Source organism: Dama dama, chromosome 23 (genome assembly GCF_033118175.1).
Source record: "Dama dama isolate Ldn47 chromosome 23, ASM3311817v1, whole genome shotgun sequence".
Lineage (NCBI taxonomy): Eukaryota > Metazoa > Chordata > Mammalia > Artiodactyla > Cervidae > Dama > Dama dama.
Genome location: NC_083703.1, coordinates 55,001,562 through 55,024,721, shown reverse-complemented (window position 1 = coordinate 55,024,721; position 23,160 = coordinate 55,001,562). Strand labels below are relative to the sequence as shown.

Here is a 23,160-nt window from a genome sequence, read left to right as displayed (position 1 = left end):
ACAGAATTACTTGACCATCAAAGTTTGCCTGCAAAACAGCAGAGAACAAAGCAACTGGAAACCTTTAAACGGCTTCTGGGGACTCTGCCCTGCTGTGGGCAAAACTCGGGCGCCCAGTCCCCTCTCGCTAACCAACCATACAGCAGAGAGAAGCGAAAGTGAAAACGAATCTCCCCCAGCGAACGACCGCACACCTGGTCTGGACCCATCCTTGCAATATCAGGGGCAGCGGTCCCAGTGTCCCTCCCCTGTAAGAGTCACTGTCAGCTAACAAAGCCAGCATCCAGCGGCCACTTTTCCCTCCAGTCCCGAATGAGGGCCAGGTCATCTTGCTTCTCCACCGCCCCACCACCGGGCAGCCCAAAGTCCCCAGAGTCACAAGGCTGAGTCCCCAGCCGGCGCACAGTGATCCCCGGCACAGGAGGTTCAGTGTCGAGCTCCGAGCAGCCCAGCCCCTTGTGGGAGACCCCACAGACCCTCTGGGGGAGCAGGCCCCAGCACAGGGGGACCGTGGCAGTGGGCCAGGTACTGTCATCCTGCCCGAGCCTCCCCTCCCCGTCGGGGAGCTCCACTGGCTCCCAGGCTGTGATCGGGGAAGACCGGCCAGGCTGCCCGCACTCACCAGGCGCTTCTGCGGCCGCACGAGGGGCCGGTTGACACCGTTCATCTTGTGGTAGAGGCCGCAGGCGTTGCACAGGTAGTGGCCGGTGCCGTCGCGGCGCCACAGCGGCGTGGACAGGGCCCCGCAGTTGACGCACTCACGCCCCTCGCCGGGGAACTCCTCCAGGAGCTCAGCTGCTGCGGGAGCAAGGCGGGCGGCTGCTGGACGAGGCTCGGGCCCTTCCCGGGAGCCGCTGAGCCGCAGCGTTCGCACCACCTTTTCCTTCCCTTCCCTTTTGTGCCTTTATTTTGCTAATTTACTTTGTCTAACTTCTTTTTTTGAATCTAACTTTCTTTTTAAGTTTAAATTCACACACAGCGATGTTTGTGCCAGATTTAAGTCACTCGTCAGGTATGCTTTATAAGGTGGGGGGAGAGTTAATAAATGCAACCCTGGGTAGGGCAACAGGAACTAACTGCCCTACTCGGAACAGGGTCCAGCATCACTAATTTTGACCAGCGGGGAGGCAGGAGCGTCTTCACTGGCAGAAGACCCACGCGGGTCGATCGGAGGGGCAGTCGGGGATTGCGGGATCCTACAGGGACCGCGGTGCCTTCACTGTCAGCTTTCGTGGTCTCGGCACAGTCCTCCCACTTGAGCAGCACACACGGCCACAGCGGCGCGGCCTCCAGGCCCCTCCAGACCTGGCCGGGCGCTGGCGACACTTGGGCGGCTGGATCGGGTGGGGGTGGGGCGGGGATCAATCATCGCCTGGCCGGGGGTGGGCGCCAGGCGTGGGGCGCCTCTGCGGCCGGGTCAAGTGAATCCCGCTTCCTGCGCCGCTGCTGCCAAGGAGCTGAGGAGGAGTGTAGGCTAAAAGACCGGAGCAGCAAAAAAAAAAAAAAAAAAGGAATGGCCCTTGGTTTTGGGGGAGCAGGGGTGAGAAAGAGTCGGTGGCGCCCACTACTCAGACGGGGGGTGGGGAGCAATTCTCAGCTTTACAGGTCTGGAATCCGATCACTCAAATTTAGATCCCAGAGAGGGACTGGGACTGGGTCTCAAATTAGAATATGTAAACATTTTAGAACAGAGACGAATGTGGTGGTTTACTTAAATAAACGAGAATTTTGAGCGTTAAAAAAAAGTCATTTCCCAAACTTTTCATAAAAACCGTTTAAGACATAGGCTCTAAATGGTATGATCCCAGGATACTGGGTTTGGATGAACGAAAAGTGAAAACAGATATATGTGTACGAAGGATCTCAAGACCGGGTTTTCATCTTGGTGTGGGTGAGGTGCCAGCAGCCGCGGGTTTCCACCCAGGTTTACACGTTCCCCGGGGTCTGGGCCTGCCCCACGCTGGTGTCCCACCTGGCTGAAAAAGCCCTGATTCTGGAGAGGGGGACATTTCGCAGGGTGCGGGTTTGCATCCGGGTACCGCCAGCACCCAGGACCCTGGTCAGTGGAGCCAGTTCCCAGTCCCGCACTCACCGAAGGTGGCCCTGCGGCCAGGGAGGCCAGCCGGGAGGCCCTGTAAGCTGTGCAGGACGCTGCCGTCCAGGGGTCCAGAAGTCCAGGACGGGGCCACTTCCGCGCTCATGTAGGCAGGGTAGGCTGTGGGGTATGAGGAGCTCACGGGCCTCCCGAGCGCCGCTGGGTACTGCTCCCGAGTCAGCATCGCGCCCTGAAAGGCGCCGCTGTCCCGGGTCCCGGTGCCGCCTCCGGGCCCCGGGGAACTGTGCGCAAAGGGGAAGGCAGTGGTCCCCGGCGGCGGAGCGGCCGGTGGGTGGGGGCTGCCGGAGCCAAACGCTGACGAGTCTGCCGCGGCCGCCTGCGCCCAGCTGGGGTGCGCGGTGATTGCGGGAGCCTGCGGGCCCGGTTCGCACGCCGGCAGGTAGGGCAGCATGGGGGGGACCCGCGCGGGCGGCACGAACACCGGGGAGCCGGTGGCGGGCGTGTGCAGAAAGGCGCCCGAGTCCGCGTAGGCGGTCTGACTGGGGCTCGGGGCCAGCGCCAGGCTCTGGTACATCTTCCCCGGCGTGGCCTTGACCTGCAGACTAGAGGGACGGGAGTTCAGGTCACGGCCACTGTGCCCCACAGGTGCTGTCGCTCGGGTCGCGCGTTTGGATCCCCAGCTGGGAGGTTCCTGGGGCGGGAACCCGAGGGGACAGGATAGCCGGGGGCAGGGTCGGCTCGAGCGGCCCGTGGGGCATCCGGGCGTAGCCACAACGCGGAGCTCACCTCTTTCACAGCCGGGGCTTCCGAGGTTCCCAGGTGGGCTTAGTGGGCGCAGAGAGGGAGAAACCGGCGGATCCGCAGGGCGCAGGCTCTGGGCTCTGGGAGAAGGAGCCCGGCTGGGTAGGGGCGAGCGGCCGGGCCGGGCTGCGGCACTCGCCCGCTGGTCGTGGGGATCCGAAGGCGCGAGGGCGCGGCGGGCGGCGGGCTGCAGTCTGGAAGCCGGGGTCCTTGCGGTTTCGCGACCCGGCTCCTCGGCCGCCCCTCGGCACAGCTCCGCCCGGACCTGGCCCGCCCCCGCCGCGCCGCCCCTTCCCTCCCGGGGGCCCTCCCCTCCCTCCCCGCGGGGTCAGAGCCAGGGCTGCGGCCTCGGTGCCACGTGACCGAAGCAGGCCGGGCGCTCGGGGCTCCGCGGGAAAGGCGACCGGACGCACACGGCACGGGGCAGCCAGCGCGGAGTTCTTGCCAACGCGGGCAACACGAACCAGCCAGGTGCTCGGCGCCGCCTACCCGGAGGAGCTCCGACGCCGAGACTTCTCTAAACGTGTTAGGGCTTATGAAGCCCTCCTTCTTGATGGGTGTTAATGGCGGGCTGCGGCTACGGCTGGTTTAGTGTCTGGGGCTGCGGTGAATGCGTCTGTGACCCTGGCTCTGCAGCGATCCTGGATATGGTGGTGCGGACTCCTCATTGCGCCCTTGGTCTGGGGCCCTTAGCAGGGATCTGGCTCCCGAAGTGACAGCCCAGCCCAGCTCCGTTCCCCTGAACTCAGATCCTGTTCCATGGCCACTGCACCTGCAAAGTCCTGTGGAAGTCCCGCAGCTTCCTCAGTGACCAAGCAGGGCACTGTCCCTTCTCATTCCCTGCTGGGGACGCAGGTCCAGCGGGCAGCCTCTATCTGGAGGCACTTCCATTCCCCAAGGTCCTTGCCTCCACCCCTTGGTGGGGGGACTTCCACTGTGTGGGGAATTCTCAAAGAGTCTCCTCAAGGTGCTGGAAATGTGGGAAGGGTGGGAGGCCACTCGGGTCTGGAGGTGGCCCCTGGCACTCCCTGGGTGAGCCCAAAGGTGCCAGCACCCTGGTGAAAGTGGCCTCCGAGCAGCTTCGCTGGCTGATGACCCAGCCTCCCACCAGGCCATACTCTCCAGCCACCTTACAGCAGGCGCTGGACCACCAGCCCTCGTAGCAGGGCTCACTGGAGGGCCCTTGGCTGCTACACTTGGGACAATGAATGTTTTTCATTTGCAGAAATGGGCCATCACCTCCACCATTGGTCCGGGTGCTCTCCACCTGTGGAGGGGTGGGCACTCGCTCATCTCCCTCTACTCCAGCACAAGACTAGAATTTGGGGTGCACATCAGGTCACCTAAGGCCCCTGGAAGATGGCAAGCAAGGGCTCCACGCTCACCTGGGCTGGGGACCCCATAGAAGTTTCCCCACGGGCTCTGAATTCTTCAAAAGCCTAGGCATGTGCCATTGGGAGGGGTTTTGGGGGTCTTCATTATCCCCTTTACTCTCCACTCCCAGTGCTTCCCCCACACTCACCCATACCAGTCTCTGCCTCCTCTCCCACCCTCAGGGCCCCTGGGTCCACACCACCCCAACGGGCTCCCCTGGTACCCACTCCCCATGTGCTCCCGCCTGTCCGAACCCTCCTCACCCTCCCCCATGCAGACCCCGCCAGTGGATCTCATCTTTCTCTCTTCCGCAGTTGGCGGGGCAGGAGACGGGGCGGGGGTCCTGGAAACTCACCGTGCCAAGGCCACGAGGGCTTGCGGATGCCCATCTCCCTGGGGAGGTTCACCAGCGGCCAGGGCGCCGAGCCCATAGCACTGCGAAGCCAGTAGAACCCACGCCGCCATCTCTGTGGCCCTCACTGCCTCCCCCTCACACTGGCTTGGGGAGGAGTTAGTGTGACTGGGTCCTTTGGTGTCTCCTTGGGACTCGCACTCCGCACTCCGCTGGCACCAGACAGAGGCCAAGGGGGAGCCAGGTGGGGGGAGCAGAGGGCTGGGGCCCCAGGGTCTCAGCTGCAGCAGAGGAGGCTGTGGAGCTGGGTGATGGGCCCTGAAATCAGGGCTACTGGGGTGAGTGAAAGAGACTCGAGATGGAATTTCTACCTGGAGGTCAGTCCTGATTACCCCTCCCTGAGCTCCCTCTAGGAGCTAATTCTAGGTTAGCTCTGGGTTCACTCTAGGAACCTAATCAGAGTCGGCCTGGGGTCTGGGGGAGTGGGGACCCTACCCCTATCTCCCAACCCAGGAGATAAGAGAGTTGGCTTGTTAACCCCCTGGTGACCAGGCAGAGCCGAAATCCATGATTCCAGGTCAGACAGGGGTTGCATGAGGGGCCTTAGGCAAAGTGAGGACCAGGGCCTGAGTGGCTGGGGGATTGGGTCCTGGGGTGGGACAGGCCCTCCCAGCCAGCTGGACTCTGGGGGTCATTTATGCAGCAGCTGCCTCTTTCCAGCCCAGAGCTTGGGAGCCCCTCACTCAGACACATGCATCAGAAACGAAAACAGACCTTCTGGGGAAATAAGGAGGGGGCGGGGCCTCTGGGCCAGCCCCCAGGAGGGACTCAGGCCTCTCCCTGGGTGCCTCAGGGCCACCCCTGGGGCAGTGCCCAGCAGCCAGCCCCTTAGGGCGCAGCTAGATGTCTGGGTCACCTGCCAGAGCTCTCCCTCCAACCCCAGCCTCCCAGGGTCTGCCCTTCCTATAGGTGGGGGCTCAGGGAAGGAGCCCCGGGCTGGCTGGGTGGGGCCTGGGGTGGGGACAGGCTGGGAGGTCAGAGGAATTCTGTGTCCTCCCCCAGGTATTCAGATAAGCCCCATGCTCCCTCCCTTCTGGGTAGGAAAAACCATTTCAAAGTCAGCCCCACCTCTGCCTTCTGCACTCTGAGGCCCCTCTTCCCTGACCTGGGGTGTCTGCTGACTCCTCCTGCCCCTTGGGGAGAATGAGGTGGGGTCCAGATGGAGGGTTCCAGGGCCTCTCCAACCCCAGCAGGAACTTCAAAACTCAGCATGGTGAGGCAGGTTGGGGTGGGGACTTTCCAGAGGTACAATGGGGAGGGGCTGGGGGGCCACGTGGGTGTACAAGTCACTGTGGACACATAGGTACGTGCACCTCTCCTGCAAGGAGGGCTGAGCTCCGGAGCCCAAGGCCGCCTTGGGCTGCCTGCCCTTCTGGGGGAGCTCAGAGCTGGAGCGAGGGGCAGCACCTGCAGGGGGAAGGGCCCCCCATTGGCATCGCTGTCACTAGGTTTCCTGAGGGTCTCCCACACACCTGACTGGGCCCGGAGCTTCTGTGTTTTGACTCTAAGGCTCACGGCTGCCTGCTGAGCGGGGGTAATTCCTGTGAGCGGTCATGCCACATCGTAGATGAGAACCAGGGCCAGGCCTGGCGGGGGCCAAAGGTTGGAACCCCACTCCGGGGCACTCTTGGGCCTGCTCTGCTCTGTCCACTGCGTCTCCTCGGCCCTTGCTGTCCACCTGCTCCTCTGGCCACTGCCCCCAATCCTGGTCCATGACTGGCTCTTCTAGAGCCTGCATTTCTAGGTCTTCAGCCCTTAGAGGGTCCATGTGGTTGGGTGGGGGTGTCATCACTCACCCTCTCCCCAGGCTTAGTGGAGGGAGACCCCGGCCTTACACACAGCTTGCCCTGAGGATGACCCAGTCGGGCCTTGAGGTGGCTGCCGAGAAAAGGGGAGCAGAAAATGGAAATAGAGCTCACGGGCACTGTGTCATTTTTGTAACCCAGTCTGGTCTTGCAGGCCCTCCCGGCTGGGTCACCAGACAACCCTCATGAGAGTGAGGGGTCCTCCGGGGAGGGACTCAGGGAGCTTGTTCTGGGGAGACATAATCACACTTGTGCGAGTCATCTCCCCGTCTGTTGTCGGGAGCAAGCCGGTGGCTGTAGAGATGGCGAATGTCCGCTGTTTTCCACCAGCTTCCAGGCCCCGGAGTTCCCGCAGAGGGAGGGTATAGAGCCACAGCGCAGGCACATGGACAGAGAGACGGCCGGCCGTCTGACCCCTGGGAGGGGGGTGATGCAGGGATCTCTGCCCCCCACCCTGCCTGGGCTCCAGTGAGGATGGATATGTGGATACATGGCTGGTGCAGGCAGCCTCTTCCCGTCTGTTACCTGTAAATTACTTCACCTGAGTGACATCATGCTGGGGGCTGGTAACCAGGCAGTACCTGGTCATAAAACAGCCTGACATGGTGATGGATGGCTGCACATCAGATCCGCTGGCCCGACCTTGAACAAGGTCATGCAGGTCCCTAGCCTTCCATGGCAGCAGTTCCCTGACTTGAACGAGGTTGTGACCCCCGGGCCCTCCGTGGCAGTGGGTCCCTGACTTGAAGAATGAAAAGCAGAGGCTGCTATGGGATTGATGCTTGGCTGTCATGTGGTGCATGTGGCTCCCTGGCCTTTGATGGCCCTACCAGCAGCAGGCTTCTCCCTTGTCCTTCCTGGGATCGCATTTTGCCGCCAGCGGCTTAGGATTCAGGATGGTTGTTTATCTTCCCCCTCCCCAAAGGGTTAACACCCTCTGCTAAGCAGGACAGCCAACACCCCCCTCCATGTCCTACTGGACGGTTTCACGGACATTGCAGATGCATAGGGAGCTGTAACCACACGTTAGTAGCAGCCCAGGTGGTTGGGGGTCTCAGGAAACTAACCTGCAACTCTGTCTCGGGGGCCACCCTGGGTGAAGGGACGGGTCCTCCACTGGGGTTGTCTGTCCCCCACGCCCTCCCCAGAGACACCCGTTCCTGTTATGCCTTCCCAGAAATGCACTGAGCTCATACAAGAAAGCATGTTAGCAGCACCTGAACACACGGGGGCACACACACACACAAACATGCTGGAGTGCCCACCTGAACACACACACACACGAGTGCACACTAGTGACATGCATGTGCTTGCTCATGCATGCACAGACACCTGCACATGCAGCCACATGTATGTACCCACCCATGCTTGCATATTTCGTCACAGACACAAAACCTTTCAGGGAAACCCCAGAAGATCAAACACCCTGAAGACCTAGGGTGGCTCAGAAAGCACCTCGCCTGCCTCCCCCCAGCCCCCAACTCTCCCTTTTCATTTCCAAATTGATGTCTGCTGGCGGGGCTGGGAAAATTCACAAGTGGGATCCACTCTTGCAGGTGATGAAGCTGATTGTCTTCATTTCCCACTGAGCCATCATTTCCCCAGTATGGAGCTGCTGCTCGGCTGCTTGTGGAGAAGACCTCGGCCCTGAAGAAGCTTGTGAGTGATGGTGACCGAGGACCTGGGCACCTCCCCCTCCTGCTTCCAGCCTAGAGGGGGACGGCCCATCTAGGGGGCTCCCTGGGAAAAGGGTGGGGGTGTGATTTCCCAGAGACCCTGCCTCCCCTACCCTCACCTGCATCCCTGGTGCCACCTGGCTCTGAGCTCTCCCTAATCTCCCCATTCCATCCTGGCTGAAACTCTGCAAGACAGTGAGGTGCTGATGCCAGAACTTTCCTCTGGGGAGAGGGAGTTGTGTGTATCACAGCGGCATGGGGGGTGTGTGAGGGAGAGCACAGAGCCTTCCCAGGGTCAGCCACCACCCCTCACCCCAGGCCCAGGCTTCACAGAGAGGGGGTTCAACATTACTGCTCCTTCTGTCCCTTCCTGGGGAGCAACTGGCTGCCACACTTGGGGGCTGAGGAGGTACCATCTCCAGGCCTCTGTCCCAGCTCCCTCCCTGGTCCCCATGGGCAGGGGCTCAGCCCTCACCCCTCCTGGCCCTGCATTCACCCTCCCGGGTTACATCAGCAAAGATGCGGGAACATCTCCTTGACCGGAAGGTTGGGGTGGGTGGAGAGAAAAGCACAGGTTGGATGTTGAACCAAGGGCACAGAAGCCCTTGGAGTCCCAGTGAGGAGGTATCATGGAGGCTGGGGTGGGGGATCCCGGACAGGAGACAGAGTGAAGGTGGCCAGGGTTAGCAAATAGAAATACTGCCCCCCAGTTAAACTTGAATATCAGATCAGCGACGTTTTGAGTCAGTATCTTGTGCAATGTTCAGGACACACGTGTACTTAGGGTGTGCTCGCAGTTTACCTCAGGCTCACCTCTAACTGGGGAGCCTGGGGCTTGTCTGGCAACCCTAGGAAGTGGGTGTCCCTTGGGCCACCCCGCTCGGCCAGCAGGGTGTAAATTACCTCCTTCCTTGCTGGTCTGGGTGGGTGAGAGGCGGGGCTGGGGGTCGCCAGGGGCCCTGCTGTCCGTTTTCACCAGGGCTGGGAGATGGGTGGGTGGAGCTGCCCGTGGTTGTGCCAAGTCAGGGTCAGGCCTGCACCCCCTCCCATAATTACCCATCCCAGGGCAGGACCAGCTCTGCCTGACTGGTCTGTGCCACCAAGGGGATTTTCCAGCCCTAGACACTCTTGGGAGGCCAGTTCCAGCCCTGAATTTGGGTCATGGAGGGGGTGGGTCTGTGAGAACCCCTCTGTGGAGTACACTGGTCTGTTTTGTGGAGTACACGCGTCTGTTTTGCTTGTTTGCAACTGGCAACTCTTCCTCTGAAGGCATGTTCCAGAATACCCCTTCTCGGCCCAATAGGAACAGGTTTGGGGCTGCCAGGGCCTCTCTCAGCAAGTTGCCTAACCCCTACCCCTTGGCAGTCTGCCCTCGACCCCCGCCAGAGTTTCCCATATGGCAGACTCACCTGGGCTTGTAGGTGATGACCCCAGCCTCCAGGGATTTATCATGAAAATGGGACGTATTTCTTTCTCACTTTCACACCCAGGCACTGAGGCCTTGAGGGGTTCAGTAGGCCTGCCAGTGGGTCTGGGCAGAGCTAGACCATGGCACTGTCTATGTGACCTGGTCTGGCTGCTCCAGGTGGGAGGTGCCTAGGGCGCCATCTCAGGACTGGGGGCAGGTTCACTTTTGGAGGCACCTGGGGCCAGTGGGTGGAGGGTGCTCCAGGCACAGCCCAGGCAGGGGGGTGGAGCCTTGTTGGATGCTCAGCAGTATTGACACCTACTTGTTTCCATTCTATCACCTTGATTTGTATTCTTTTGCTCTCATCTTCAAAGAAATTTCCTTTCCTCTTTCCCCCTTTGCTCTCTCTGTCCTCCTTCCCCAGCCTTCCTCACCCTACTTCTCTCTGCTCCTGACCTGCCTCTGGCCCTGGCCCTCTGCCCTGTCCCCACTGTCTTTCTGAGGACATCCCCGTGAGGTGTCCATCTTTGGCTGGGGGTCTCCCGGGCGCTGTGAGGTGGGGTGGGAGCCCCAGGCCACCTCTGGGCTCTTCCCGCCAGGGGTCAGGGGGAGGACGCCCGGGAGCCAGCCTCCATTGGCAGGATGGCGGGGTCTCCCAGCCAAGACCAGGACTTTATCGCGTCCCAGCCACATCTGCTCAATGTACAGACTTCAGGGAGTGTCAGAGCCGTCAGCCCCATTCCTGCTGGCAGCTGAGGACCGGGAGGAAAATCAGGGACCTTGAAAGGGCTCCGAAAGAGTCAGACAGTCTGGATCGCAGAGCGCACTTGCCGGCTGGGACCACTGCGCCTTTCATCTTCATCTTTTGCTTTTCTTGCATTTCCTGTATTTTCCACATTGAACACATAGATAAACAGAAATGCAATGGGAAATAAATCACATTTTATAGAGTTTGGCTGAAGGAGCTCCAATGACGACAGGAAAACATGTTTGGGGAGTGAGGGCGCAAGGGTGCCTTGGGTCAGGCGCCGTCCCAGCCCCTTGGGGGTTTGCAGAAGGCTGGACACATTTGCTCTGCTGGAGCAGAGACGGAGCCAATGGCAGGGAAGGAGGTTCCGGGCCGGAAAAGGACTTCATGGACGGTAGGCAGGTCCCACTTCAGCAGAAACCTCCTTCCAGGCAGAGGAGGCCTTGTGTTCCCCAGTAGCCAGGAGCAACAGCCAAGCCCACTGGCACCTCAGTGTCGAGGGGCCTTGTCCAGTGCCCTTGACCATATCCTGCTGGTCCAGGGGCTTGGTGGGGAGGAGTGTATGTGTGGGGGGATTAAACACGTTCCCTGGGTGTTCCACAGATAGCAGAAAGCTGCCACCTCTCCTCCAGGGCCCAGGTCCTTTGGGGAGGCCAGCTGGGGCCCCGGCCTGGAACTGCTGCCCATGAGCATCCCAGGACACTCGCCTGTGTGAGGCTGTGGTTGGGGCCACTGCTGGGCAGAGTTTTGAGCTGGGAGCGGGTGTCACCTTGGAGGCAGTCAGGCTCAGCCCTGTCCTTTGGGCTCCCTCCCTGGACAGGGAGTGGTTATGTCTCAGGGTCAGGGTCCTGGGCCTGCCCCCCTGAAGACTGGTCAGGGGGCAGCCTGGGTCTGTGGCCTAGGGGGCTGGCTGCTCCATCCTGTGATGTGGGATCAGGTCGTATGGTTTCTGAGCCCCACTCTCCTGATCTGTGTGGAGGGGGTGTTGTCAGGAGAGAGGGCGGGCCTGCCAGGCACACTGGCTGGCACAAGGGGAGCCAGGAAGCGACACCACTGGTGGGAAGTCCCCAGTCCTGGACGGCCAGGTGGCCCCCAGAGCTGGAGGGAGGCCTTCCTGGTCAGTGGTGCCCCGCTGGCGTCCGAGTGAGACCCGGTTCTGGGCCGGATGTCATGCAGAGCTCAGCCGGAGGTGCCTCAGCCAGGAGGCGGGGCCGCAGGTTGGTGGACGCCCCTCCAGGCTGACCCCAGGGCGGCTGCCTGGCTCCAGCCTGACTCCGCCCCGTCCCAGGCTGCGCCTGCCTCCGAGCCTCCGCCCAGAGATCACCAGCCTCGTGCCTCACGTGTAAAGAATTTCCCGTGCAGCCACAGCGGCAGCTGGGACATTTCTGCAGCTGGACGTCCCAAGGAAAATCAGTGTGTCTGTCTCCCGATGCAGATGTGGGCTGACGTCCCTGGTCCCGGAACCCCTGCCCTGGCTTGGCTTCCCTTGGAGAGAAGATAAGGAGCTGTCAGCATCTCATGGGCTAGAGACCCATAGCTTGCTAATGGTGGGGGTGTGCCAGAGACGGCTGAGACCCCTGGCAGCTTCTCCTACCCCTTTCTCCTCTGGGGCTACAGAAAGGAGCCCTGGGGCCCAAGGCCCACCTCTGGCTTAAGCCTGGCTGTGTCTGTGCCTGGCGGCCCACCCTGCTGGTCTCGGGCAAAGGGCTGGGAGGGGTGCCTGGCACATGGCTGCACTCATTCATGGGGGTTCACCCTCATTCCTGGGGGACTGCTGTCTCCAGTCAGAGCCTGCTGGAGCTGGGCTTGGCCAACAAGCAGCAAGTGTGTTCCTCTCCTGACACCCCGGCCAAGTTTGGACGGGCAAGGCCTGGGCCGCCTTGGTGAGCCATGCAGCGTGGGGCAGACACAGGAAACACACAGGTCATGCAGGAGGTCATGTCAGGGTGGAACCATGCCGAGGGGTTCAGGGAGTTGGAGCTCAAGAGCAGCCACCCTGTCCCTGGGACCTCCAACTGCCCATGACTCCATCCTGTCTGAGAACACTGAGACCAGAGGTTGCAAACAGGCCACCCTGCATGGCCGCCGCACTGTGTTTTAAAAATAGAAGAATTTAAATAAAATACAGATTTTTTTTTTTCTCTTGAAAAACATCACAGTGTTTCCTCTAGGCCAGAGCTCTACCTTTAGAAAAGGTGAGGGCATGCCCTCAGACCACAGACGGCACCTCTTCCAACTGGCCACTGGTTCCCTGCATGGCCCCTTTGTGGCCAACTCCTGACTTGGACATCATTGCTCTGAAAAAATGGTTGGCAGGAGGGTCATTTGACCTGGTCTCAGGAGACCAGAAACCTGTCACTGACTTGTTGATTTGTTTGAGCAGGACCCTGTCCCTCCCTGAGCCTCAGTGTCTTTATCCCCAGAAGAAGCCCCTCATGCCTGTGTGCTCAGAAGACAGCACAATCATAGGAGCTTGTGGCCTGGGGGTGGGCTCAGAGCCAGACCCCAGCACCCACAAGTCCCTATGTGTGCACAACTCAGCAGATGGGCAAGTTTGTGCACTCCTATGTCTTTGCCACTGAAGCCACACAGAAAATTCACATGTCTTTGAATGGCTTGACTAGTTGTAATTTTTGGTTATTATGTATTTTTCTCAATCAACTTATGCTAAAGACATAGCCCTTCTCCTGGTGGGGAAGGGTCTCTATAACTTTGCCATCAAGAGGCAGACCTGAATTTGGAAAGTTTGGGGGTGACTTGGAGAGTGTCCAGGTGACTTGATGAAGCTACATGTAGCTCCATCTTCATGGGGGCAGGGTCATCTTCTCTGGGCCTTAAACTCTTTGAATGAGTGGAAGACGTGGAGCAGGTTTCTAAAAGCAAGATTGTGAGGCTTTGTAGGCAATCCTTGTCTGGAATTAAGAATCAGGATGAAGCAAAGTGAAATGGCCCACAAAGACTGTATTTGGGAGGACTGGCTAATCTTTCATATAGTGATGAGCAAGCAGCTGGGGCTGGGAGACTGACATCCAGCAGCATCCAAAGGCACTGGCCAGTGAGCCCTCTTTTGAGGAGCATTTCACAGGATTGATGTTCTCCAAGTGCCCTTCAACAATGCTGGACTAAGCAATATGACATGTCCAACATGTTTGTTATGCGTTTATTACTTGCATGTCTGTCACACCCTCTGCTCTGCTCCCCGCTGTGAGGAAGGGCTGTATCTTGCTTTTGTCGGTTTTCTCTGTGGTTTGTCAGATAAAGGGTGCTCACTTACAGCTCACAGAGTAAGAAGCAGCCCCGCAGAGGCCTTACCTGGCCAAGGAGGTCAGGTCTCAGCAGAAAGGTGGGAGGAGTGGGGTCCCCCACTGCTGGTACCCTTTCTGGGATACAGGCAGAAGAATGTGCTAGGCCTCCCAAGTTTGTCCACAGAGCAATTTTCTTTGATCTCCTGGTTTCTCCTCAAAGGCTGTTCACACTTTCCCCACTTATGGGGCTGATAAGTTGTGTGGCCGACAGCTGGTGGCATTTGCTCCGTTGATTCAAGGAGGTGGATGTTTTTCATGGCGATAAGCTTGCGTGATCAGGGCCAGTCCCAGTTCTGGGACAAGGAGCAGCAAAGGCCCTGCAGAGGTCTGCACAGAGTGGAGGCCTGGGGTGGGGTGTCTGCCCAGCCCTGCTGTGGCATTTTCCTCTGTTGGTTTTGCCCAAGTCTGATAAACGAGCCTGCTCTGGCCAGAGCCTTCTGGGGGCTTATCTGGCTGAGTAATCCTCTGGCCTTGGCTGGAGAACACCAGCACCTCCCCCCTGCCCCCATCCTGGCCCCCGTGGGCAGTTTCAGATGGAGGTGGAGGAGATGGAAGGGAAATAAATTTCCCTGACACCTTTCTCAACTCAACTTGGGGCCACCGGGGGGTGAGGCTGCCCCTCTGGGGAGGGACATCTTGCCTGGGGACAAGGGTCCTTTCCACATTGGCCCCCAGCTCCCAGATCCCCACTCACTACAGTCTCACTGCACAGACCCCCTGTAACTGCAGAGCGTCATTTCTAGTGGTCCCCAAGCTCCAAACTTGGACCCGGATTGATTTTGCTTCTAACAAGGGTCAGCTTGCCTGGATCCACAGAAAGATGAGCTGGTGCAGCCTAGTGTTACAGACAGGGAAACAGTCCAGAGACATGAACTGGCCCAAATCTGCACAAGGAGGAACAGTCCTTTCCACCTTCCTGACCCCCAGGACTGCACTCTGCCCACTGTCCCACTGAGGCCTGCCAGGGGCATCCCAGGGTCAGCATGGGCCTGGCCTCCTTCCTGAGGACTGAACACTCTAAGTTGAGTCCACAGCCCTGGAAGAGGTGAAATGTGACCTTTGTCCAGCTGGCACTGCTCCACCAGGCACATTCCTCTTGACCCTGGGTGGGGCAGGGGAGGCTCCTTCCACCATCCATTTCCCAGCTGTGGCTGAGCTGCCTGGCGCCCTGTAGCCACTGACCAGTTAACCAGGAGACTCTGGGGACCATTAGGAAGTGAATTTGGGGCCCTAACAAACCAGTGGTTTTTTAAAAAATAATTTTATTTATTAATTTTGGCTGTGTGTGTCTTCATTGTCGCATTGACTTTTCTCTAGTTGTGGCGAGCAGGAGCTACTCTCTAGTTGCAGTGTGCAGGCCTCTCATTGCAGTGGCTTCTCTCGTTGTGGAGCATGGACACTGTGTACATGGATCTCAGTAGTTGTGTGGTCCTCTAGAGCACAGGTCAGTAGTTGTGGTGTATGGGCTTAGTTGTTCCATGGCATGTGGGACCTTCCTGGATCAGGGATCGAACCTGTGTCTCTTGCTTTGACAGGCAGATTCTTTACCACTGATCCATCAGGGAAGCCCAACCCACCAGTTTATGAACATGTGTGCTGTTTCCAATTTCAATAGAGGCCACCTGGAGCAAGGTCTAGCATGGCCTTCATTTTATTTGTCTAGGGAAGGTGAGGGCAACCTGTGAGTCTTGGTCTCCTCATCTGAGACGTAGGGTGATGAGTCCAACCTCCCAGGGAGCTCAGCCTGGCCTGGCTCATGGTTCTCACACTCAGCATTGTCATCATCATCATCAATGCTGAGAGCCTGACGGGGACACCCTTTGTGAATCCTGGAAACACTCCTGCCAGGAGGCCCTACTGCCCTGTTTAACAGCTAGAGGTCAATGCAGGGCTCAGCAAGGAAGGGCTGAGAGGCCCCCAAGTCAGTCTGATTCCCAGCCAGGGGCCTATCCAGCCCAGAAATGTGTCTGTTGGCCTTGCAGAGGAGAGGGCATTTGGATAGGGCTTTGAGGTGTGAGTAGGAGTTTGCCAAATAAGGTGAGAGGAAAGAGCTTTCAGAGGAGAGGGTTTTAAGGCACATGGGTAGTAACTGCTGTGAGCAAGTGGTTGGAACTGGGTGGCTGGTGGTGGAAGACAGCTGGGGAGCATAAATACACCTGGTGTATCAGGCAAAGGAATCTTTGTTTTTAAAAAAATTTTGACATCAAAGCACAGCCCTCAGTAGGATTTCCTGTTGGCCTTTATGAATTACAAAAGTAATTTGTGTCCACAGTAACAGTTTCTGAAGGAAAACCAATGCTATTTCACCCTCCCCCTCCCCATGGGCTCCCCAGAGACCTCAGGATCTGCTCTGTCCTGACTCACCTGCCCCTTTACACAAACACACAGACGTCAGTCTATGGAAAGGTGCTCATTTACTTTGAGCAAATCTGCATCTCTTGCCATTAGCTTTATTTTTTTCCTGAACAGTCTGTATGGATCCTTCCATGTGAGCATGTGTTCTTGAGCAGCTGCACAGAACTCTGGTGGGACGAGCAATGGTGGGTTCAGCCAGCCACTGAGGATGGACATTTCGATGTGTCCAGGGTGATTTCTTGGCCATGGAAACTGCTGTGTCGAGTGGCCTGCTGGCACATCTGGGAACCTTCATAAATTCCCAGAAGTGGGCTTGCTGGGGACAGCTCTGAGGACGTGTTATTTTAGTAAATGCTGCCAGATCCCTTAGCAGAAGTGCTGAAGGACGCAGCAGCCTTGTTCGTGAGGCCCATTTCCTCCCCTCCCAACCCAAGGTTTCAGTGGAAACTTTCACCCGTAGGGTGACTGAAGTCCTGTGTGTACCTTCACAGATTAGAAGCTGTTCAGTCCTTAACCTCTCCAACTGTGAGGGAGGGAGCTGGATGCCTCAGCTGTCCTGAAGCCACCCTGGCCATTTGGGGTTCACTAGGGCTTTTCTGGATTATGAGCTCTGGGCTCTGCCAGGGCTCTTTTTCCCTGCCCCTCCTGCCCTGCGGAGTGCCTCTGGGCAGATTCCCTGGGCCCTGCAAGCAGGCAGCTCTGGACTTTGCGCCTGGGCCCGTGGCGCCTGGGAGAGGGTGTTTCCCAGCACAGACCGCCCTGACCTTTGGCAGCACCCCGACTGCAGACTGGGGTGCCCTGGGGAGGCAGGCGGCGCATGGCCTGGCCTGTAACTGGCAGTGACTCATGGCTCACCCACCATAAAGTCGAGGTGACAGGCTCCCTGGTGCTTACCGCACCCCACTTCTCCCTGTAGCCTAGCCAAGCTGAATTCTGTCCCCACAGGGCAGCTCTGGGTTCATCTCAGACTTCTGCAGCCTCCCACCCCACTCTCTCCCACCCCACTGTTTTCCACCCTACCTTACCCTTGTGTGGGCAGCTTGGGGTGTATCCACCCTGCCTTGCTCCCTTTCTCCCTCTCGTGAGTGTCACCCTAATCTTTGCCAGGTCTCCTCCTCTCCCCTTTTTCTCTTTGCTGGCCATTCTGGGTGTCCCCTCCTCCAGGAAGCCCTCCTGGGCCCCCGGGAGATTCCCTCTCCCTGCTCAGAACTGCATCCCCGCTAGGTTCCTGCTTTTGGCTACGTGGGAAAACAGGCCCGGGTGGGGAGCCGTGTAGCACAAAGAGCTAACATCGGCACAGGGTCCCCGCTCACCCCTCCCCCTGTTTTAGAGACTGGGGGAAGAGGGGAGCCCAGTGTGAGGTGCCAAGCTCAGGTTCAGACATCCAGCCCTGTGGGTGCTTCTGGAGGAATCCGGCTCCTGTGGGGCTGAGGACAGAACTAAGAGTGTGGACTCAGGAGCTGCGGTGACCACTCATGCTGCCCCTCCTCCCCGCTGGCCTCTGGGCACCTGCTGAGCTGCTCTGTGCCTCAGTTTCCCAATCTGGAAAGAGGAATTCACGGTGTTGGGGGATGGGATCATTGTTTGTCCCCCTCATAAAAGGAGATACCTGGGGGAGCCGGTCCCAGGCTGAATAGGGGCTTCTCCAGCCCCTGCCAACTTCTGCAGACTCCCACCCCACTCTCCCACCCCAGGGTTTCCCACCCTACCCTACCCTTGTGTGGGCAGCTTGGGGTATATTCACCCTGCCTTGCTCCCTTTCTCCCTCTCATAAATGTCGCCCTAATCCTTGCCAGGTCTCCTCCTCTCCCCCTTTTCTCTTTGCCAGCCGTTCTGGGTGTCTCTTCTTCCAGGAAGTCCTCCTGGGCCCCCAGCAGATTACCTGTCCCTGCTGAGAACTCCATCCCTGCTGGGCGCCTCTGCTCTGGTACCTGCCGAGGGTATTGCAGAGGTTTGGGTGGGAAATCTCTCAGTGTGACCTTGACCTTGAGGCTGGGGCTCTGAGCCAGTTCCCTCACTTGGCCCATGTGAATATGGCACCTGGAGGGGCTTCTGAGGGCAAGGGGCCTTCTGGGCGGGGCTTTGGAGGCTGCATAGGAGTTTTCTGGAGAAAGTGGAGCAGCAGCAGAAGCCTGGAGCCTGGAAGTGGAGAGGTCACCAGCCATGCAGGGAATCAGTCCTCACCTACTAAGGACCCACCGTATGACTCTCTGTTGTCCTTTCCAGAGGACTCAGTTTCTTTCCCTAAGGATAGAGGGGTTCCAGAGCCATGGCATCTGTTTATTATCCTGACAGCAGACAGGACCACCTCTCCCCCAGGCCCCTGCTGCTGAGGGTGGAGGTCTGGTCAATAGTGCTGTCCAGACTTGGGGATGTGGGGTGGGCTAGGAGGATAAACCATCCCTGGAGACCCTGGTGGATGTGGCCTTTGCTCTGTGCCAGGCGTGGGAGCAGAAGAGAAAGAGGATAGCAGACAAGCTCCTGCTGTTGTGGACTTAAAGGAGGGAGAGTAGTTAGAGAGGACAGAGAGACAGAACCTGATGGTAGCGAGGGCAAGAAGGTCACAGAAGACCTGTAACGGAGGCAGGGTTATGTGAGATGGACTGTCAGGGAGGCCCCTGGAGGAGGGGCCCTTGGTGCTGAGAATCAGAGCCGGGAGGGCAGTGCTTGGAGACCCAGGGCGTCTTCCAGGCAGAGGGGACAGCATAGTCGAAAGCCCTGGGGCAGGATGGAGCTGAAGAACAGAAAGAGACCAAAGAGGTGAAGGGGAGGCTGGAGGATGTCCCATGACCCTGTAGACCCCAGGAGGATGTCCCATGACCCCTGTAGACCCCTGTTGCCCAGCCTAGGAGCTTAGCCTGGTCCTGGAGCCGCACTGGGCCAGATATATCCAAGACCTCTGTCCATTTGCAGCCTCTGCAGCGCCAGCCCAGCTCCACCTGCCTGCAAAGCCCAGGCTGAGCTGATTTACTGCAGGAACTGGAGGTGTGGGGGGTTCCCCAGGAGCCACTGATTATGGGGTGTAGGGGCTGGGGGACGGGCAAGCTGAGAAGGGTGCCTCCTCTCCCCACAGGGGGCCCAGCCAGTCCTGTGTCACAGCTTCCTGAGGGAGGGTGAGACCTGGAGGGTCCAACGGCATTCAGGAAAGCCTGTGGAGCATGGGGGCCCCCAGCAACGCGGGGGGACAGTGCCAAGCCCCTGCCATTCGGGTAGGACAGCTGTCGGGTTCTAACCTGGGGCTGGGAGCCCAGTGGAGAGTCTGGCTTCTTAAGAAGAGACTCCCAAGCCCACAGCCCCCTGGCCAGGGGAGGGGGTAGAGGGTGGCCTCTCACCAGCTTCCACAGACCCTGCCCCCAGAGCCCCCCTCCCCACCGCCTGCTTCCTGCAGCCACACCCCTGAGTTCCTGCCCTGGCTCAGGTCTGGGGTTTCCTGCGTCTTTGCCCATGGGGGGGCGGGGTGCGGGGGGCGGGGTGGGTGCGGAGTGGGTACTGTCCAGGCAGCAGAATTAAGATGAATTAAGATATGCCCCTGAGGCCACCACAGACAGCAGAGCCCTGATGCTGAGGACTTGCTGGGGGCAGGTGGGCTGTAGATGGGATGGGTGTGCTGCTGTCCACTTTGCAGACCAAGGACACAGCAGGTCTCCAGCGGAGGGGGCCCTGCCCTGGCCTTTGAGTGTGGATGAGGGGTGAGGGCGGGGCCTGGTTCTCCTCCTGTGAGCAGCCTCGGGCCTAAAAGCCACTGGGCTAAATATAGCTATGGAACTTCCCGGAACACATCATTCCAAGTGTCCAATAATGAATGCTCCACAAAGTACCATGTCCCCTGAGAAAGCCAGGCCCACCTGGCATGTCCCACGGGGAGAGGGGCGGGAGGGTCACTGCCCACTGCCGAGGGCTCAGTGGCACCCCCGCCCAGGAGAGGCCTGGGGGGTTGTGGGTACAGACCCTAGTGGGCTCGCCCTCAACTCCCTAGGTGACCTGACTGTGACTGGAGCTGGGGCGAGGTGGGGAACGATGGCATCCCCATTCTCTGGAATCTTTGTGATCCTGTGGGAAGGGCCAGGAAGCCTGTCAGGGCCCCAGGGAAGCCTCCTGTGCTGCTGGGATGAGGTGCATGTGTCACCTCCTCCAGGAAGCCCTCCTTGCTGGCACTGGCCCCCATGGACCCCTCCCCGGCCCTGGCCACTGTCTGGCAATGGGTCTTTTCCACTTGTGGAGAAGAGTAAGAACCAACACAGGCAGGCCCCACTTGGTCTCCTTGCTGCCGGCACTGAGAGGCCCCAGATGTGTGCTGATGACGTGATGGATGACAGGCAGACAGGAGCCTGGGGAGCAACCAAGCAGGGACCACCGACGTCCAACCAGTGATGCTTTCCATCCAGGGGTCACCCAGCCCCTTGGGGCCCCAGGAAGGTGCCCAGAGCTCTTCCTTCAGGCTGTTCAAGTTCATGGCAGGTGGGCGCCTTTCCCCTGCAGGGGGCTTGTGTGGAGGAGGGCGACGCGGTTCAGCAGGGTGAGTTCTGTACACAGAGGCTGAGCGCTTGGCGCATCTAAAAGGTGGTCCTCGGCCAGAGCTTGGCGCCCACTTCCGGGAACAGGTCCTCCCCTGGGCCGGGCGTGTCCCTTGCTACACCTGTGCTCTCTGCCTGGTCACCTACAGGGCACCTTGCGGAGGGCTTGGCTGAGCGGACCAACCCCTCAGGTTCAAGGTTAATGAGACCCCAGCCCTGTTCCTGCCGACCCCACAGGGGACCCTGCCGGGTCTTGGGTGGGAGGTCCTCTTCCCATGCCCCAGGTCTATCCTGGCTGCGGGGGCTGTCTGGGTCTGGTGGACGGGCGGTGGGCGCCCTCTAGTGGCTCCATGGAGCATTGAGCGGTCAGAACAGGCTGGAACAGGAGGACCTCAGGGCCTCCAGCCTTAGTGCACAGGATTCAGAGCCTACTCGGACACAAAGTTCTCCCTGGATGGGCGGGGTCCTCACGCCCACCTCTCTCCCCGCCCTCTTGCCTGGTGGATGCTGAGCCTTCTCCACGCCCGCAGCTTAGTCATCTCAGCCCCTCCTGGACAGGGAGAGGAGGCAGTCCCTGAGGCATCACCTCCGCCCTGGGCCTCAAAGCAGGACCCCCAAAACTGAGCCAGGCACCAGAGAGTGGAGGTCTGGGGGCCTGGGCAGGACCCCCACCCCAACATGTTGAGAGAAGCCACTGGGCGGAGCTCAGGGCTGCAGGGCCTGGTGAAATGCCTGGGCTCAGGTCATAGGTCCATGGGGCAGCTTGATCCAATAAAGGTGGGAGCCACTGTGGCTGGCCCATCCCCCCAGGGGCAGGAGGACGTTCATGAGACAGTGAAATATACACATCTGTTTCACACTGGGAGGAACTCTGAAGGCAGGGGATGGGGGGGGGGGGTCTCTGGGCAGACGGAGGACAGCTGAGCAGGAGAGAGTGGGGAGGGGAGGAACAGCACTGGGGTGGAGGGAACAGCATGTGTGCACTCAGAGCGGCCTCCGCGGAGCTCTGCGGAGGGGGAGGTTCAGCAGCAAAGGAAGGGACCCCAGAAGCCTTCCCTCCCTGGCCTGGGGCTGGCTGCACCGTGAGTGTTCTCTCACTGGCCCTGACCCTCTGCCCTGCCTGGCTTGGGCTTCCTGATGCTCCTCGTACCTTTCCTTCCAAGACACACTCGGGGACATTGAGCAAAGAATCATTTCTTCCTGCAAAACATTTTTGTGAAATAACTAAGTTTATCTGTGGTGAGAGTTGGAAAATTACAGCATGGGAAAGAATGGGTGGTGCAAGGAGGCGTGCACCCCTTCTAGAGTCTGGCGTGGGTGCCATCTCACTAATGTTTAACCAGAGCCATCACTCAGGGAAGGGGAGGCAACAGGTGACCTTTACCAGGGCTTGGGGGGAGTGACAGGGATGCTTTTTCAGAGAGCAGCTCACCTTTGGGACATTTGTCTGGAAGCCCCAATACTCTCTGAAATACACTTGATCTTTGTTTAAGGCAAGGAGACTGCTGTTATGAATTATCAATTACTGTTGGCTCAGGCTGGCCTGGGAGACACGCACAGTTGGGGCAAGAGAGGGGGTCCAGGTCACAGAGGTAGAGGCAGGAATGGATGTGGGGACACCGGCTGACAGTCGATGGGGATGATCCTGCCCCTGCACAGGTGCCCCCCACCCCCCACCAAGGCCAAGACATTGAGGGTCTCCGGGAGGGGCAGTGTCTCCACTCTACAATGAGATTCTTGGGAAGATAAATTTAAGTACTTCCACTAATCTCATATTAACATGATTTAGAACTGGACATAGAACAGCAGAGTAGTTCCAAATTGGGAAAGGAATTCATCAAGGCTGTATATTGTCACCCTGCTTATTTAACTTATATGCAGAGTACATCATGCGAACTGCCGGGTGGGATGAAACACAAGCTGGAATCAAGATTGCCGGGGGAAATATAAATAACCTCAGATATCCAAATGACACCACTCTTATGACAGAAAACGAAGAACTAAAGAACGTCTAGATGAAAGTGAAAGAGGAGAGTGAAAAAGCTGGCTTAAAACTCAACATTCAAAAAACTAAGATCATGGCATCTGGTCCCATTACTTCATGGCAAATAGATGGGGAAAAAGTGGAAACAGTGACAGACTTTATTTTCTTGGGCAGATGGTGACTGCAGCCATGAAATTAAAAGACACTTGCTCCTTGGAAGAAAAGCTGTGACCAACCTAGACAGCCTATTAAAAAGCAGAGATATTACTTTGCTGACAAAGGTCCATCTAGTCAAAGCCATGGTTTTTCCAGTAGTCATGTATGGATGTGAGAGTTGGGCTGTAAAGAAAGCTGAGCGCTGAAGAATTGATGCTTTTGAACTGTGGTGTTGGAGAAGACTCTTGAGAGTCCCTTGGACTGCAAGGAGATACAGCCAGTCAATCCTAAAGGAAATCAGTCCTGAATATTCATTGGAAGGATTGATGCTAAAGCTGAAGCTGAAACTCCAATACTTTGGCCACCTGATATGAAGAACTGACTCATTGGAAAAGACCCTGATGCTGGGAAAGACTGAAGTCAGGAGGAGAAGGGGATGACAGAGGATGAGATGGTTGGATGGCATCACCAACTGGATGGACATGAATTTGAGCAAGCTGGGAGTTCGTGATGGACAGGGAAGGCTCGTGTGCTGCCGTCCACGGGGTCCCAAAGAGTCGGATATG

At 58.5% G+C, this 23,160-nt stretch overlaps 1 protein-coding gene and 1 long non-coding RNA gene across 3 annotated transcripts in view; one reads left to right on the top strand and one right to left on the bottom strand.

Moving 5' to 3' along the window:
- GATA5 (GATA binding protein 5) overlaps positions 1 to 3,098 on the bottom strand; it is a 10,062-nt gene extending 6,964 nt beyond the window's left edge. Inside the window, exons 1-3 of one of the 2 annotated variants that reach the window (XM_061126873.1) lie at positions 2,843 to 3,098; positions 2,093 to 2,658; positions 623 to 795 (exon numbers count right to left, since the gene is read on the bottom strand). In XM_061126873.1, the coding sequence (XP_060982856.1) occupies positions 623 to 795; positions 2,093 to 2,630 (711 nt within the window). In that variant the 5' untranslated portion in view covers positions 2,631 to 2,658; positions 2,843 to 3,098. Of the gene's footprint in view, positions 1 to 622; positions 799 to 2,092; positions 2,659 to 2,842 lie in introns of both variants that reach the window. The other variant, XM_061126872.1, reaches the window with a different exon arrangement.
- Positions 2,392 to 23,160, top strand: LOC133044936 (uncharacterized). Its single transcript, XR_009690095.1, has 3 exons — positions 2,392 to 2,495; positions 8,005 to 8,107; positions 22,336 to 23,160. It is a non-coding gene; the product is annotated as an uncharacterized LOC133044936 (long non-coding RNA).